The 19,172-nt window shown below is 42.3% G+C and overlaps 1 protein-coding gene across 13 annotated transcripts in view; it reads left to right on the top strand.

Annotated features, from left to right (window-relative positions):
- Positions 1–19,172, top strand: part of tenm4 (teneurin transmembrane protein 4) — a 179,718-nt gene that overhangs the window by 148,966 nt on the left and 11,580 nt on the right. For all 13 annotated transcript variants that reach the window (XM_033631116.2, XM_033631115.2, XM_033631113.2 and 10 more), the window contains 4 exons: positions 3,736–3,908; positions 8,267–8,502; positions 13,428–13,724; positions 14,785–16,399. In XM_033631116.2, coding sequence (XP_033487007.2) covers positions 3,736–3,908; positions 8,267–8,502; positions 13,428–13,724; positions 14,785–16,399 — 2,321 coding nt within the window. The remainder of the gene's footprint in view (positions 1–3,735; positions 3,909–8,266; positions 8,503–13,427; positions 13,725–14,784; positions 16,400–19,172) is intronic.

Raw genomic sequence — 19,172 nt, 5'->3', positions numbered from 1 at the left:
AGGGAACAATTGAAAACACTCCCATACGCTGCAGCATACGAGCTTAGGATTTCACGTTCTTGTGACTTCTATGGAGCAATCTGTCCCTTAGCTTAATATACTGTAGCAGGGGATACTGTGCTAACTGGATGTCATTCCAAAAAGTGTGATTAAGCTGGTCAGACATCTGTTACACCTCGCTGGAGGAATATAACACTCTGACACATAATCAGACGCTCTGTTTAATCTGAGCAGACATTTATCACCTGTGTTTGATTTGGTCGTCACCTGAGACGGTTGCATAGGCATTTCTCATGGTACTGGGGAATTGCCTACGGCTTTGACAAATCCAGTGGGTGGTTGGAATTCTGAATTATTTCTCTTTGACTTCCTGTAAAATGGCTGCTGTTAATATCAGGCTTGAGAGCACTCTTCCCTATTATGTAAAGAAAAGGCAGAGATATTATAGCACTGGTGACACAAAGGGCTTTTAAGATGGAATACAAACAGTGGGTGTTCAGGATATCCTGAATTTCTCTCACAACTCTCACATTTTCTTTTTCTTTAATGTTACATTTTATGTTTTTATTATAACTTTATTCTATATTTATATGTTTTGATTTTTGCAACATTTGCTTTTATTTTTGGTTTCATTCCCTCTCACTATGTTTATGTGATGCACCAATACACCAAAGCAAATTCCTTGTATTTGAAAACCTACTTGGCAGTAAAGAGGATTCTGATTCTGAAGAACGTAGTTTGAACATAGTTTGAATTATACGTTTTATTAAATAAAATCAGAGTTCATCTTGAAGAAACAGAGATATTGTGGCATGCACTTGACATCATTTTAGAATTGTAGTGCCATAGCGTCAGTAATTAGAGACCTACTGTATGTGTAAGAAAATGACAAAAAAAAAATGTGTGAGAATAGTGTTTAAGCCTGTACCTATTGCCGGAGGCCAGTTTCCCCCCCATTTACATTGAAATGGAAATAATAAATATACTTACCGACAATACAACAACAACAACAAAGAAATGTCAAACTAGGTTGTGCAGCCTACACCTGTTGTTTTCCTTTTTGCAACATGCATTTTGCACGACTCGTTAGAGAGTACAACATATGCTCCATCAGAAACGTGCTTTTTTATTTCGAAATATTACTTCAAATGAAGAAAACAAATTATATAATTTCATGTTTTTCTCGTTCAGATTAAACAATGACATCTTACTGTACCTACACACAACCATCCATGTTTCATTTAGACCCAATAAAGAGGGTTTGTTTTTCTTGAATAATTAGCTGTGAAGGTCACTCCACCACCTGAGGGGCGAAGCCATAAGTTGCTATCATCAGAGTGAAATGAAGAAGAACCTCCATTTATCTCTGCTCAACAAAGTGCACCATTAAACATTTTACCAATATTAATTAATGTGTATTTACCTTCTGTGTCCTATACATTCAAACTGATCTGAAAGCATAAACAAACCACAAAGGACTGACTTGAGAACAAAAGACATCTGCTACACTGTCTTTCTGTTGTAACCCTTGGCAACCCCATTCGCTCTGACATTTACTGTATACGCAGATGCTCCGCTGACCTCTTAATGTTTTTGTTGTAATGATAAGTGCTTATGCTTAAGGGTTACTGTAAATCCATTAAATCATGTAGCATTTTGAAGGAAAGCGTAATTGTTCTCTTGGCCCCCTAATTAACAGGGCAGTAATGCTTTCAGACACTGGGTTCAAGCAAATGTTCTTGGGTTGATATAATAGATATGTAAAACAGCGAAATCATGTAACGCAACTGTTAATGAAAGTGAGGCAATCCCAGGGCTGTCGTATTTATATCATATCCATAGTCATCAGTCACATGTGCTCTGAAGTTCTCAAGCAGCAAGAGGAAGGGAAAATATGAGAATAACTCTGCATAAGACTGAGGTTAGGTATGCTGGAGGGGATGCTGATATGAGGTGTCCGGCCTATTGTTGGGCCCCAGCGTGAAAGGTCATAGAGCTAGCATGTGACACAGAGGTGATGCAATCTGAATAGACTTGTGGCCATCCAGGGGGAAAGCAGTCCTCTCCTTCTGCTGAGCACCCTGCCCCCGCATGCTTCTCTTGTCCAGAGAAAGCAAGCTAATAGGCAGCTGAGTTGAAGCAGGCCAGAGCCATTAGAGCTCAGCGGTGAAGCCCGAGGAATGGCTCTGGCTCAAGGCCCTAATTGAGACGGAGAGAGTTTGGGTCAGTGATCAAGCTGGGGCATGCAGCGTCGCTCTAGAATGAGATTTCAGTCTTGTGAACTCCATCTTTTGTGCAGAGGTGAGGGCAAACAGGAACGCTGTCTTTGTTCAGTGAATTGAACAGTTAAAAGTGGTACAGTGCAGATAACGCTTAACTTGTAGTGCTTTCACTGCAAAAACTTTGATTGTGCGACGAACACAGGGAGAACATCTTGCTGATAAAATGTGAGCAGTATCAAAAGAAATCAAATGCTTTAGATATAAATTACTCTGCTATTTAGTATTTCCTGAAGTGGAAGACTTGGGTTGAAATGCATCTATGAATCCCAGTCCCTAGTGCTGTTCAGATCAGATAACATTTATCTCTGGGAGATGATTCCTCTCCCACTCCTCCTTTCCATATTGGATATTTGAGATGGCAGCGCTGAGGAAATATCCGTAAACCAGCACCCGCCATCTCATTTATTAGAGGCTTTATTATGGCAGGCAGCAACATTGAAGAGGGCTTCCCAATCTGTATTCAGTGCGCAGATAAAAGTCTTCATTCTAAGTAATGTACCGTTCACTCACTCCCATTCTGGAACACTGGCAATCTGAAAGATTTCAAATTGTTCTATGCTGATGTGCTCTCTGAGCGAAATGAAACAATCTGGCCACTCATGTTCTTGTATGTGATGAACTGACTGATTTGTAGGCTAGGGAGATGCTGCATCCCTCCAAGGAGTCGCACCTCAGTGCTCCTATTTCATAGACTGTATAATGAGATTAGGTGATATCACTAATCTTTTAAGCTAATGAGCAGTTTTTCGAATGTGAAAAGGACGGTGCTTTGACGTCTTGGCCATGACAGTTTTTCCTTGTCAGTAGTTCTGTTTTTTTTCTATTCTGTTGCTTATATCCTTTGAAAGTTACTTACAAACTGAGAAGCATTTGTATTAATGTCACATTCACATCCTGTTGCAAAAGCTAGAAAAGTCCAAAGTTGTTTAACTCTGTGCACCCACTTTCTATTCATGAATAGCGAAGTGCTGTGGACATTGCACACTTTTTAGAAGATGTGTTGGCTGTGCTTCAGTGATTAAAGCTGATAGTTTTGAGTTTTATTACCACAGACTGCCAACATTGATGGTTTTGCTGCTGTGTTTACTGCCTGTGTTGACACATTTTCACAATTTGTGACACCAAGAGGGAAATATCGGACTCTACAAAAACCTCTCTACTTGTAATTACCACTAGCACAGTATATCCTAGATAGCACCTCATAATTACAGTAAATCTGAGATGACAGAGCAACTCATTAGTCACATTTATGTACCAACATGCATTTATGCATACCTGACCTGCATTTATGCCTATGATTGCTTTCTGATTTAACAAGTCTCAACAAGGCTCAGTACATTTTTTCATGCCGCAGCACTGTTTATGATTCTGCTGTAGTTTCTGTTTATTCACAGTTTCAGATGACATGCCCCTCTTTGCCTTCTTTGGCTCACATCACTGTGTTTCTTTGTAGGTATGACAGTTATGGGCGTCTGACTAACGTCACTTACCCCACGGGCCGAGTGAGCAGCTACCGCACAGACGCCGACAGCTCAGTCCGCATCCAGGCAGAGGGCTCCAACAAAGAGGATATCACCATCACCACCAACCTGTCAGCCTCTGGCACCTTCTACACACTCATGCAGGGTTAGTGTCTTTTACTGTAGCTCACAAGTGGAGCAGGAATTTTGTGTCGATGGGAGAGCCAAAAGCTTTAACTCTGCTTCAACAACAAAACCCTTTTATCTGGTACTTACCCATAAAGCAGGTATTGTAATCAGGTGCTGAAAATATCATAAGGAGGATTTCGCACTGCATCTTGCACACTTATTTTTATGTGTTTAGATTTGTTACTTGTAGAAGGGCTTCTCAAATGTTTTCTTGGGCCCGTTTGATAAGACTTTGTCTCAGGGATTGACATATGCTCACAGTTCATTCTCAAAACACAATATAACTGCCTGTACAGTGTACATGGGGCAATCACAATTGTGAAAGTTCAACAAAATCAGAATCCCCACTTTACCATGGAAAAGAAGTTTGCGTATCTTTCTGATTTTGGGAGCTGTGCTGTATTGGACAGTGGCTCCTTGTAGGATATCCCAAGACAAACGAGTGTCAGGTAAGGGACTAGACAATAAGTGATTCAGAGATCTCTGAAGACTGTCACTGTGGGACTGAACCCTTTTCAAGCAAGGGATGCCTGGGATGGCAGCTTGTTGGTATATGCTTTTTACAAACCTGGTTGGGTTCAGCCTGAAGGAGTAATGTGAGCTGATGAAGGTTATGATATTGTAACCCTTGTTCTATTAGCACAGGTGGAGCCCTCTATTGGACTCTATGGGTAACACTCTCAATACTCTCCTCCAATCAAGAGCATGCATATGCTCACTGCAATTTGCATTACATAGCCAGCTAATCAGGACGTGCCTACCTGAAAAGGTATGGACATTCAGCATGGTATTCAGCAAATGGCGTAGGCGCAATAGGGTCTGCAGGTGAAGGGCTTCGCCTGTGCTAATAGAACAAGGGTTATAATGTAGTAACCCTCAATCTATCTCACACAGGCACCTCCCTCTCCTGGACTCTGTGGGTACAGAGGGTGGAGCCTGATGAAATAGGGGGCTCCAGCCCTCCCAGGTAGCATGTAACTGAACTGGGTAGAGGCATGGCCTAACCTTGCAGGGTTTGAAAGACAAGTGAAAGGCATCCTGCACACCACATTCCCTGGGTCATCAAGGTATATGGGAACATTTAGGTGTATCATGTCTAGAGGGGAGTAAGGTGCAACACAACAGACACACACCCAAACCTTTTCACTACCCCACTGGGCAAAATCACTGTTTACTTAAGAGAAATCGATAGCAGACTCCCTTATATACTTTGGGATCGGGTGTATTCAGGTAGGCATGTCCTGATTGACCGGCTACATCTATGCAACTTTCCATGGGCGAAAGTGTGCTCATTACTAGAGGGAAGTATTACTCATCAAGTCCAGTTGAGGGCGAGGTCTGTGTGATATATAACCAACAGTTTTACCTGGGATTACTCAGAAGGTAGTTCCAATGAAAACTGTTGATAGTGAAGTCTGTGGGTTACCTAGAGTAACTGGGACATTGTGTCTGGACGGATACAAATATGTTGACCTTCGCAGATTTCATTTTTGAGTGCAGTGAGTAGCACAAAAAAATCCATTTACTTCTATCTTAATGTACTAAGGTAGAGGCCGACATTTCAGTTAGGGATATCTGAAAAGCTGTGCTAATAAAACCAAAACTATTTACACAGCCTTATCTAAGGGTTTATTTAAAGTTCTGTGTGTTGTGATCTGGGTGAGCTGACCTTTAAATGAATAAAGTAATGTCTCACAACTTGTCAGTTATAGAGCTTACCCACAGTAGCGTTAACTGCTCCTATGCTGTTTTAATAAAATGTGTAATGCAGCTCCCATTTACCAGGATGGACCATCTATTGACTTTCTGTCATAAAACACAATTCATAAAGCAGAATGCTGGTGGCCTATAAGAGATCCTCCAAGTTTAGGATATTTAGTGAGAGAGATGCAGGCAGAGGGCGGACTGATGTTGTGGCTTTGTCTACCTGATTTGTCTTACACATTCAGGCACTCTGACATCTTGTTTTGTACCTGACCAGTTGCTTCATTGATTACATGCTGATAGCTTTGAACTTTAGTACCTCAATTTTTAAAATACTGCCCCACACACACCCTCTCCTCTGCTAACATTTGATTCAAGTGACTGTGTTCTCCATCCTCTGGCCCTACTGACTTGCTGCAAAGCTGTGTCTGAAACAGAAGATGACAATCTCTGGTTTCTCACTGTAGCTCAATGGACTGGTCCCCTCCGCTTTGTGACCTTGTCTTAGACATCTGCTAGTGAGAAGAGCGGCGCCAGGAACTCTGCTGTTAATTAATTCACTATTGTCTGCTTTGAAAGCTTGCAACTGGGCGATCACATAACACATGAATGCACTGCCTTCAAGATTCCTTTCTGGTCATCTGGTTGCGTTTTAGTCCTCCTCTGTGTGAGCTGCAACTCACCTCAGGGTTGTTAATCATGTTGTCATTATGTGGCGCTGATACATGCAACACTTGAGATTCAAGGAAGCTCTACTGTAATTAGCTGCAACTCTAATCAGGTGTAAAGTCATCAAGCTATAATAATATATCAAATATGAAAGCACCAAATATGCACTTTTAAATGTAGATATGCTGTTCATTTGACTGATATCAGACAGAATTGAGAATTAATCCCCTTAATCTAACAGAATTTTGAAGTCCACCCTTATGCGTAGCCATGCCAACATACCTGTTTTGGGGTTTGAAGAGTGGAGAGGAGGGAAGTAAAACAAACTAGAATGTTGGGCAATGCTGAGAAGACATGTTGATTTAGAACAGTTTTGATAGCAGCGTCCATCATGTCTACAGCGCTTTCCATTGTTGTTATTACTCCTAGTGGTTCTGGTGCATGGCTTGACAACAGCTGAACAATGGAGTTAGTCCTGTACATGGTGCTGACTGGCTAATTGAGTCCCCCCATGGCGCTCATTGGTCGTTTTTCATTTTAACCGAGAAACTGTTGTTTCATGTCATGATGCCAGACAAATCTTGAGGACACAAACACTTTGAGGTGGGCAAATTGAAAGGTCTGGACCCAGGCAAATTGTATGTAGTAGTGATTTGAAATAAGAATTAAGTCATGAAAAAAAAAGATCCAAGTGTGAAATAAGTGTCTGTACTTTCTTTGTACATATTAGCTACTGTGTGGTTACTAACTTTCACAAAAACTAAAACACCTTATGAAATTATAACTAACTGAAGCTGTATCATTTATTTGTGTTAACTAACTAGACATCTAGACAAAGACATCCTTATTTGTAATTGATACCTGACAATGGTGAGCTTTAGCATGATGGTCAGGTTTATTGTCTCGTTATGTGTTTTATTTTATGAAGGCTACAGCCCCCTTAAATGTCAATGCAAGGCAGATCCATCCCCTGCTGAACTGAACTGTATGCATGCATTTGCGTGAACAGCCCAAATCAGCAGTATTTCCAGCTTTAGGGTCAGCCCCAGAGGCCTTTGGTCAACCCCCGAAGTGTCTCTATGATGGAGAGAGGTAAGGGCCAGTGCAAGGTCAGCCCTGCCTCCTCTGCCCATTTCTCTTGCCTCAGCAGCACAACACATCCTGTGGCGCTCTGTGCAAAGGGAAAGGATACAAAACTCAATCTCCTCAGTGGATGTTTATTATATTGTTTGTTGTGGAAAATAAAGAAATCGTCACAGTCACTTTAACCTGACATGTCAACATGAGGAAATTACAGCGTATGTTTTGATTTTCTTTTTCCTTTTTAAATGAAGTCAACTAATTAATGTAGTGTTTGACAAGCCATTAATTTTCCACTGTTCTTAATGAGAATAATATTCATCCTGGTCCCTGTCAGCATACTGACAGGAGGCAAGAAGGAGACATTCTCTGATGAATGTACATGAGATGCTCAGTGGAAACATTAGTCACTGGTCTGGAGCTGGAACACAGGCTGTCGTCACCTAGGGACAGTAACAGACAGGCCTAGATTCATCCCTTGTGAATGTGTGTGTGTTACTGTGTGTGTGTGTGTGTGTGTGTGTGTGTGTGTGTGTGTTCAACCTGCCTTCTCTGTGGCCACAGGCAAGCTAGCAGCTTTGATAGTTTTCATTCCCCCATATCCTCGAGGCTGCTGCAACAGCTGTAAAACTTTACTTTACTGGCGCTGTGAAACCTCTCACTATTGATCTTTGTTGTCACAGACCCAACATTATCGCTGGGGTTCAGTTAAATACTGCTGCTAAAGGCTTTCTTTTTGCTGAGCAGCCATTTTAGGTCATTATGTTTGTGTCTCACTGAGATGAATATTAGATTTAGTCCTCTTACATCAGCCACAAGAAGCGCGATTGTTTCTCTTCTTCTATTCCTAATCATAATTGTTTTCCTCCTCTACACCCTCAGATCAAGTTCGGAACAGCTATTTCATCGGTCTGGATGGCTCGCTGCGGCTAGTGTTGGCCAATGGTATGGAGGTGTCCCTGCACACTGAGCCCCACTCACTGGCCGGCACAGTCAATCCCACAGTCAGTAAGAGGAACGTAACCCTGGCCATCGACAATGGCCTTAACCTGGTGGAGTGGAGGCAGAGAAAGGAGCAGGCTCGTGGCCAGATCACTGTGTATGGGCGCAGATTAAGAGTAAGTATGCCGCCTTGAAAAGAGAGACTCGTGCTCTCACACACTTAAAAAGGAGCAGGAGGTGACTGTTTCAGGATGGGAGTGAGGAAAATTACTATCACGCTTAAAATGGCATTGAATTTCAGCTGCCAAACTGCACTCACAATGCAATTTAGCCATGACTGAAAGACCTCTGCGTTCGTCAGTGTGAGGCCCTGCTAACAGCAAAACTGGGCTTTGTTCAGGCAAACATAGGCACTGTGTTAAAATAACCCAATAGGCTGAACCACTCCACTGGCATAGTGAGGTCCAAAATGCAGGATTGTTTGGGAAAAAAAAAATTGAATAAGGCTCAACCCTTCATTCATGTTGAATTCACTGACACAGAGTACAAAACTATTTGCATTAAAATAATATATCATTTTTGAATACGTTTTTCTGAATGTGACTCCGAATACTCTGAATAAATGCGTCTGAGTGTGTAAAGTACCTGTAGTAACCGAGTGAGTAAATGGCCTCAGCAAGCTAACCTTGCAGAACTGGCACAGTCACACACACAGTCCCTTTTTATAATGAGATAAACACCCAGTGTTTGACCATAAAGCATCTAGAATGACCAACTGGAAATTACTATTAACACAGGGAGCGCCTATAAAAAATTTATCCTGATTGATTGGCTTGTATTGTTTTTCTTAGCTCCGTACGGCAAATAAAAACTTTGGTTAAGTTGTCTTCCACATTCTCTGGGAGGCGACACCACTAATGGGGAGGTGCCACTTTGTCTGTCATTGGCTGTTCATTTAATGGCCTCGTCGTCCCTTTGGAAGTGAAAGCTCTAATGTATGTTACAGACAATGGCCCCAGGGGTGAGATAGGAAATGGGAGCAGCCTAATGGCAAGAACAGAGGGGATGAACAGAGCTGGAATCATTGAGCGACCTTGAGTGGCATGTCAAGTGATATTACGTGGGTGGCTGGATGAGTGTGTGGCAGTGCAAAGGGAGGGGGGGGTCCTTGAATACAGAACACAGGGATGCATGAGAAAAGGAGCAAGAGAAGCAACTGTGCAGCTCTGACTTCACAGATCTTTGTTGCGCTAGGAATAAGCAGACATGACAGAGAAAAGCATAAGCGTTTGGGTTGTGGCCATCTGCGTTCCAGTTTTTGTCCGACTGTAATTTTTACGCTGTGGAGCTACACGTGCATGTGTTTGTCCTATTGTGCTTGTCATGTCTTAAGACTAAATGGGTCATTGATGGTCCTCAGTTTACCCCTTCCACAGCGACACGTGCCACTTGGGCTCGCCACTCCCAGCCATGAGCAGCGTTCATGATTTATGTTGCCAAGGCACGGCAGCTCTGTTTCTTTACATAGAAACAAACCCTCCTCTCAGACTGAGTAGTTTGTAAATGCTCAGTAATGAGAGAACCCTTGTGGCTGCCACTCCGCCATGGCAAGAATTGTCAACTACTTCAGGATGGAAATAAAAAGAGAGACAAAGCTCATATCACTGTATTAGTATTTTAGAATCATTGTAGTGTCTTACAATTCAGGGCTGTTTGTTCAAAAGAGATATGAGTTGGAATGAAATAAAAAGCTAGAATTAGTTTTCTTTGATTGCAGTGTGAGAGAATAAACATAACTGTTGTTATTGAAGAAAGCAGAGTAATTGTTGAATTAATCACAAGAAGCGATGAAAGGCGTTTTCACTTCACAGACTGATATTGTCATTTGACACAAAAGTCATTGATATTGATTGAGAGATCAGATGTTGCTGTAATGTTTTATGTTGGAGACAGTTTAAATTGTACCATTGTAGGCCTAGTGTACTGTAATAGTCTCTCTTCTGTTTCTACACATCTGCTTTCTTTGAGAATTTCCCTTTAGAGGCAATGTCCAATTTAAAATAATTCCTCTTGAGTGGGTTTCCATTCTCATGGGATCGTGGGATCTCTGCTGTAAGAGGTTTTTTCCACCCTGTTAAGTCTTTGGTGAAACAGATCCTGGCACGAAGAACTTTCTCTCTTTCTTTTACCTTATTTCTTGCTGGAAGCAATCTCAGTACAGTCTTTTTGAACAGACAGCAGGACTCTGCTACCTATGAAAGGGTTTGAAACACTGTGTCCAGTGTTTTAGGAAACGCTGGAGCAGTCTTTGATATCCTGTCACTTATCTTTAGGAGTGTAGATATTTCAACAGATGACTTTCTAAATGCTATAGTGTTTTAACTTTTGTCAGGGTAGTCCATGGTTTGAAATACAGGGGAGCTATGGGGGGCTCAGTCCATAGCCTCATTTAGGAGATCCTATCTTGTGTATGTATCCTATGTTTGTAGGGCCTTGAAACAGTTTGATGTATCTGTTACAAGAGTTGCATAACTCTTCTCAGGAATAGCTAAGTGCATAGTATGAGCGTAGCGAGTGTGTGGTAAGAACGCCAGAGTGGCGCTGGATGCACTTGGATCAGGTAGGTGTCGGCGATTGGATCAAAGAAGACAGTAGCAGGAGAGTCAGAAAATGATATAATGAATCATGCAATAGGGCCACTAGTGTCTTTATATGCTGCCTCTGTCTTTTTAAACAGAACCAAACAACGGTGGCATCATGCCGTCCCAATGTATGATTTGAGATAGAATGGCCATGATGGTCCACCTCCAGTGTCACATATAACATATGTGTCAGCAGCGCATTCTAATCAAAACAATGGCATAATATGGCAGTAATGATTATTTACCGTCCCTGTATTTATGGTAGCTCCCAGACCTCATTTTTTTCCCAATTGGCTGCTGTTCTTCTTCTTTGAGTTAGCTGCTAACTGCTTCTAGGTGCTTTTTTTATCTCTAGGTGGTGAGTCACACGCATAACACGTCATCAAAACATCTCAACATCGCATTCATAGTCCGGTCCTTCTGGCTGTCCCTTTTCAACGGACATCGATGTGGTGCTGTTGCTACTTCCTCCACTGCCTTCAAGGAGAGACAACTCTGTCACCCCATGTCACAATCGCAACTTTTTTAAAGAATGGTGAGGCAGAATAACAGCACAAAATCCCCACCTAGAACGCGCAGTGTAAAAGGGGCTTGTGTCTTGCGTCCCCATTGCTGGGTAAAGTGAAGGGGCTTAGACCTGAAGTAAACATCAACTTGAGCCCTGGAGGCACAACAGAATCTCCCCTGAGCTTCCTGACCATATTCTGGAGGCTGGAGCAGAAATGGTTAACACATTGTGTGTTTGTGTTTAATGGTGTATTTGCATTGCTATGTTGCCTGAATCTGCATTGAGAGTTGGCTGCTGTGTGCAGAGAAGCTGGTGGAAAAGTTTTCTTGCCATGCTTTACCTAAGACTAGCACCTGAGGCTGTAGGCATGGTCGTAATTGTGACAGGATGCAACCTTGGACTGGTATAGTTAAGTTAACGAGCAGTGCCTGTAGACTGTGTTGGCATTTTATTATTTTATGGCAGAAGAGGATAAAAACAATCATAATTGCAATGCTTTGTTGTCACAGTTTAAATATTTACTGTGTGAACTGAAAGGTATCGGTAGTGTATTTTTGCATGTAGGTGGGCGCTTTCAGTGCTTGTTCTTGTGTACAGCACCCTCCCTCCCCCTACCTCCAACAAATCGGGCTTCCCCAAAAGCCACGTTACAACAGTAAGTTAAAGTAAAAGAGAAGATAATATATGTGGACCCCCGTGGTTTTATTCTAGACTTAGTGGAGGAGCCACCCTGCTCACAATCAGTGTCTTGGGGCTCAAATTGCTTGTGCTGCTCCAAACCTTCACGGAATCATGCTCCTCATGAATCTCGTGCTTTTAGTGTAAAGTAATCCTCTCAATTAGGTATCAGTGACATTAATTGCCTCTGGTGTAATTGTCCCTTCACAGATGAGAGACCTAAGCATGCTTTTCTCAACATGAGATTGGAGAAGTTAGGCTTTTCAGCAAGCCCCTTGCAGATCGCAGGGGGCTTGCTTTTCAGCAAGCCCCCTGCGATCTGCTCTGTGGTATTTGTCTGGACGATGATTTTAATTTTTGTCAAGTGTTGTACAGCCAAACAGTAGCACATCTAAAGAGGAGCTATGTGCATTAAGAAAAACAAGTGATAGATAATACAGAATCAGGGGGCGGTCAGGGTAGTTTTAATTAACACCGAGATCTCTCTGACCACATTTTCCCAAATCTTCCAGATGGCGTTTAAAATAGCGTTTTGTATGCTGTAGCTTCTGCTTACAGAGGCTGCTGACTGAGAAACGTTGTGGGAGGGCTTTTTGGTGATCTTTTTGGCTGCAGCACAGGCACTGCCTCCAAGATAAAGCCTTGCAGTGGACTCATCTCTGTGCTGACCTGGACATGGTCATAAGGATTACACTCTTCAGAGCACTGTCTGCTTTGATCACAGTGAAGCCAAGGGTCACTGTGTGCAGCCTCATACATTCAAAAGAGGCTAAGAAAAAAGTGAAGTGTCATTTAAACAATGTTCTGAGTCACACAGGAGAAGAATTGATTTTTTTCTCCTCTTTTCCAATTTACGGAAATGGCTAAATAAAATGAGAGTCATCTGCGCCTGGTAATTCTTTTCAGTAAGCAGTGAAAATGAATTTAATGATCAATGTGGCTCTAATGTTTCTTGCATGAATAGGCATACTCCCACTAAGACTCCACTGAATTTTTGCACAAACAAAGAAATATGGTAATTCTTATAATTTCATCACTTCAATAGCTCCTGCAGTCCTGAGATACAGCTCCTCTGTTGTAATTAAAAGCTGTGAAAAGAAGAATATAAAATAATCACTTTGTGATTAAAGCTCTTCTCATAAGGTTCCACCTCAGAAGAGCAGTGCACCAATTCCTCTCAATCATTTCAAACTCCCAAACATGTTTATTCCCTCCTGGTGGAGCTGCTATGGTCAAATTAAATGTGTCAAACTCCCTGTTTCCTCTCTTATAGGTTCACAACAGGAACTTGCTGTCATTGGACTTTGATCGAATCACAAGGACTGAAAAGGTCTACGATGACCACAGGAAGTTTACATTACGGATCCACTACGACCACGCAGGCAGGCCCACGCTGTGGGCGCCAAGTAGTCGTCTGAATGGAGTCAATGTCACTTATTCTTCTGGAGGGCATGTGGCAGGGATCCAAAGAGGTACCATGTCTGTACGCATGGAGTATGACCAGAACGGCAGAATCACCTCCCAGATATTTGCTGATGGTAAATCGTGGAGCTACACTTACCTTGAAAAGGTATGAGTTGTTGGTGCTGAAATGATGATTAAATGGTTTGAAGATTAAAAAAAAAGTAATATAAGGCAGTAGGAACATGCTGTACAGATAAATTGTGGAAGTCTGTTTGTGTGAGAACCTTAACGGGAGATTTTAGACTGGAGTTAAAAGTTAACTTGTAATACTCCAGCAGTGTTTGCACTGCATTATCAGGCTTGAGCACAGATATCAGCAGAAATGTAATTAAAACCTGTCTGGTGCACCGCAGACGTTATACTTTGTTAGTCTGACAGCAAAGCTCAACCTGAAATAGCTCCAATGAGAAGAACAGAGTGAAATGTCACTTTCTACTCCCTAATTGAAGGAAAAATTGTTGGGGAGAAGGTGAAGAGCTGTAGTTCTCCAGCTCAGACATGTAATGTGAAAATGGCAGCCAATCAACTTGTTAATAGTTTATAGTCAGTTTTGCAGCAACCTCTTAATGCTGAGATGCTGCCAGCCATTTGTGACAGCCTTAGAGCTGATTTAAAGAAATTATTTATCGGTCCAAGAAAGGCGCAAAAGGTAGTTTTTCATTTGCTGCAGCAGCTTGTTTGTGAAATCATCTCTTGAGGAAATCTTAATGTCAGAGGAATATGAACAGCTCAGCTTTCAAGATGGGAATCAGATTTGTTCTCAGTCAGACTGGCATGCACAAAGTGTTATTGCTTTTGACATTTTGCCAGTCCTTTCATGGTATACCGGCCCAGTGTCTTATACAGTCTCATTCTACACTAAGACTGTGACAATACGCAGTATGTAGGTAATGTAAGGAGTAGGTTTAATGTATTGTTTTTGTTTATTGTTTCAGACAGGTTATTTATTATAAAATGTTTATGTAATTGTAATTACTTGTGCTAGATATAAAGTAATAGACATTTTTTTTAAATAATAATCTATTTTAATTTCAACCTCATCTTATTCTGTGAAAGTTTATCCAAAGAGAAAATAATGTCAGATCAAATGTGTTGAATTCAACAGTCTTTCACTGTATTTAAATCACTCTAAGAATACTCTTAATTGTTTCCCCCTCTCTTTACAGTCTATGGTTCTGCTGCTCTACAGCCAGAGGCAGTATATCTTTGAATTTGATAAAAATGACCGTCTGTCCTCTGTGACCATGCCCAACGTGGCACGGCAGACTCTAGAGACCTCCCGCTCCATTGGCTACTACAGGAACACCTACCGGCCCCCTGAAGGTAACGCTTCAGTGCTCCAGGACTACAGCGAGGATGGCCAGTTGCTGCAGACCACCTACCTGGGCACTGGCCGCAGGGTCATCTACAAATACGGCAAGCTTTCCAAGCTGCTGGAGATTCTCTATGACACCACACGCATCGGTTTCTCTTATGACGAGGTGGCAGGCATGCTAAAGACAGTCAACCTGCAGAGTGAGGGCTTTACCTGTACCATCCGCTACCGTCAGATTGGCCCACTGATTGACAGACAGATTTTCAGATTCAGTGAAGAGGGCATGGTCAACGCTAGATTTGACTATGTCTATGACAACAGTTTCCGTGTCACTAGCATGCAGGCTGTCATCAATGAAACGCCACTGCCAATTGACTTGTATCGCTATGATGATGTGTCTGGAAAAACAGAGCAGTTTGGCAAATTTGGAGTAATCTATTATGACATAAATCAAATTATCACCACAGCAGTGATGACCCACACCAAACACTTTGACGCTTATGGCCGGGTGAAGGAGGTCCAATATGAGATCTTTCGCTCGCTCATGTACTGGATGATGGTGCAGTATGATAATATGGGACGAGTGGTGGCCAAGGAGCTAAAGGTTGGGCCTTACGCCAACACCACACGCTACACATATGAGTATGATGCAGATGGTCAACTCCAGGTGGTCTCCATCAATGACAAGCCTCTTTGGCGATACAGCTATGACCTTAACGGCAACCTGCACCTCCTCAGCCCTGGAAACAGCGCGCGCCTCACACCATTACGCTATGATATCCGAGACCGCATTACTCGCTTGGGAGATGTCCAGTACAGAATGGATGAGGATGGTTTCCTAAAGCAGCGAGGGAACGACTACTTTGAGTACAACTCAGCAGGCCTGCTGGTCAAGGTGTACAACAAAGTGAGCGGGTGGAGCATCAAATACCGTTACGATGGCCTGGGCAGGAGGGTGTCCAGCAGAAGCAGCACGGGCCACCACCTGCAGTTCTTTTATGCTGACTTATCCAGCCCAACTCGGGTCACCCATATGTACAATCACTCCAGCTCCGAGATCACTTCGCTGTACTATGACTTACAAGGACACCTGTTCGCCATGGAGCTAAGCAGCGGGGATGAGTTTTATGTGGCCTGTGATAACATAGGCACTCCTCTGGCTGTGTTCAGTGGCGCTGGCCTCATGATCAAGCAGATCCTACATACAGCTTTTGGAGAGGTTTACCTCGACACCAACCCCAGCTTCCAGCTCATCATCGGCTACCAGGGAGGCCTGTATGAGCCTCTCAGCAGACTGGTCCACATGGGCAAACGGGACTATGATGTCCTTGCTGGCCGCTGGACAACGCCTAACCATGACGTCTGGAAACGTCTCAACAGCAACCACATTGTGCCATTCAACTTGTACATGTTCAAGAGTAACAATCCTCTCAGCAACAATGAGGAGATAAAGTGCTACATGACTGGTAAGTTTACTCAACAGACCTATGTTTAAAGCAGTGGTACTTAATTCATGGCCAAATCTGGCCTAGGATAGGGTGCCAGGTGGCCTGCCAACTATTTTTAAATTCACAATGATAATAAATGGATTCACATTGGGAGTTTATTTGTTGTTATTAAGGCACCAGGGTGTATTAAAAAAAAGCAAACAAGCAGAGCTGTTTATAAATAACAGTGCCAGGGGACAACCTGACAGAGGTCTGGTCTAAGCCCCAAATGTCCTCAAATCCTAGAAACACCTCTGCATACAGCAAATGTTGAAAGGTTGAAAACAGAGAATCCATTTATTATATATACAGATAAAAAAGTGGCCCAGAGCAAGGCAAGTTGAATATCCTAGTTAAACAGAGTTGAGAGGATTTTTTTTTTTTTTTAAAGAGAACTCCACGAAAATCCCCCCAACAGCCCTCTGCAGTAGATGGCAGCTTAGCCTCAGAGCAGTTATATTGGATTCCAGTGGTAACCCAGAGTCATGGCAAAAAAAATGTTTTGCAAAGTATCAGACATCCATAAAAACTTCTTAAAGCACAGCTGCCACCCTGCAAAGTAACAAGCTGCAGACTTGTCAAGGCCTTATCTGAAGCCAGGGATACTCAACTTGCGCACGGTGGGCAAAATCTGGCCAGTGACAGGGTGCCAGGTGGCACGCAAACCTTTTTTTAAAAAAATTGAAACATAAAATTGATTTATTTTTTTTTCTTTCTTTTATTGTAAATTAAGTGCCAGAGTGCATAAAAAGAATCAAAATAGAGCTTGATTATCAAAACAAAGTGCCAGGGAGGATCCCTCAGACACCCCTACAGAGGTCTGGCTAATTATTTGTATATTAATTATATATTTTTTTATTATCAGGCTCCTATGTCATTTTGCCAAAATGGCCCCTGGCAGAGCAAGTTGAGTATTCCTGCTGTAAGCAGCATGCATTTGATACTCAAAAGCAAGATTGTATTCCATTAACATGAAAGTAAGAAGGAAGAATCCTCAAAATAATAAAAACAACTATTTGAATTGTTTACAGGTAAATAACTGTGTATAAATAGCACCTGACAGATGTTAAGTGAGTCCTGCTGGAGCAATCGATGCATAGAACTTTTTACAGTGTTAAAATTTCATGAGTGCATGAGAAGGTGAGGGCCTCATGTCCTCATTCCTGTGTGAAACTGCTATTGCTTTCAGTTCAGCAAACAATACTCATTTCAGGGTGTTTTTTTTTTTTTTCTTTTTTTGAGATTTGGTGTTTTTATTCTAAATAACGAGCAGCAAATGGAAGAACAGACCCTGCCAAAATTAAATTGAAAAGCAGTGTGCTAGAGAGGCTTTTAAGAGCTTCCTCACAGGGACACTGAGGTCGTTTTTCTGCTCCGGCGTGCACGTGCTTGTGTGTGTGTGCGTGCATGCCTATGTACGTATGTGCTTGTGCGTGTGCCCGGTGGCTATCGTTTTGAAAGCGCTCAAAGGGAACCATGCTGTACGGCAAAGCCCCCTCTGTTGTTCAACACTCAGGTCCCTTCCCAGAAATATCACATCATTTTGTGTTGCTTTGTGGTAGGGAGGAGGTAAATGGCAGTGAAAGCACCCCAGTGGAGAAGGAGAGCACAATGGATCCATAGAAACCTTAGCCAGGGCTGGTTGTATCAACCTCTTTGGCTGGAAGGAAAACAACATTGTTAAGGATACTCGGTGAATACTCTGCGGTTAAACCAATCGGCTTCAGCCAGATCTCATCCACAAATGGGAGATTTAATTCTCTGTGTTGATTCTGCTTTATATTAACTCAGTAATGCAAATATTGGCTATCAAATATTACATTTTATGCCTTTTATCCTTTACTCATTTACCTACGGACAATACTGAGAGGAAAAATAGTCACTTTTTGTCCAGATGGAGTCTAGGCTTCTACTTCTTTCTGTTCAACAAAGCCATTTAGCCGCCTGCCAAACAGAAAGGCGTTCAGCTTCGCAGTCCACCATTAGGGGCTGACTGGCATTTGAATGCTAAGCAGACTGTTAGATATACTGTAGTAGGTCTGCCTCAATTGTGATTGATGGCACTGACATTTCCATTCCTTTCACTAAATTATCAGGGTCTTTTCATTGTCCTCAAACAAATTCTTATTTAAAAAGCTTTGTCAGGTGCCACAATGTGGCAGTGCCAATCTGCGACAAACTTGCCCCCCAAGTGTCACAGCAATGATTCTGCTGTCCATAACAAACACACTGAAAGAGGCGAGAAACAAATGGCTCAGATTTTACAGCCGTTGCTTCCAGTCATGTCTGTAGCCTTCTCTGTGATGTTCAGAATTAATGACAACTTATCACAGGGGATGGCAGCAGCACCTATAACCACAGCGCTGGTGGCTGCTATTAGACGACCCACATTATCATTATCACGTAGATTTGAATCCCAGACACGTCACTTTCCTCAGCATCTCATTAGAAAAAAAAAAGATTGCAGAAGAACCCGCTGAGTCTTCAAAATATCTCGTGTTAAAGTCTGGGCTGCTCTGAATTGACATGAAATTAAAGTATATAATTATCAGCACAGCAGACACTCTCAGATGTCACTTGGCTTTTCCTGGGACCCAGCTGTGTGTCATTAGCGTGGCACCTGCAGGAGTGGACATGAATCATTGCCACCATCTCGAGTGTTTATTATAGCTTGTCTACTTTCACAAACAAATCAAGTGCTCAGACCAAGTGATGAGTATTTCAAGGAGACAGCCACTCAACTGCAGAATGT

The sequence above is a fragment of the Epinephelus lanceolatus genome, chromosome 4 (genome assembly GCF_041903045.1).
Source record: "Epinephelus lanceolatus isolate andai-2023 chromosome 4, ASM4190304v1, whole genome shotgun sequence".
In the NCBI taxonomy this organism is placed as follows: domain Eukaryota; kingdom Metazoa; phylum Chordata; class Actinopteri; order Perciformes; family Serranidae; genus Epinephelus; species Epinephelus lanceolatus.
This window is presented reverse-complemented; position numbering and strand designations above follow the sequence as displayed.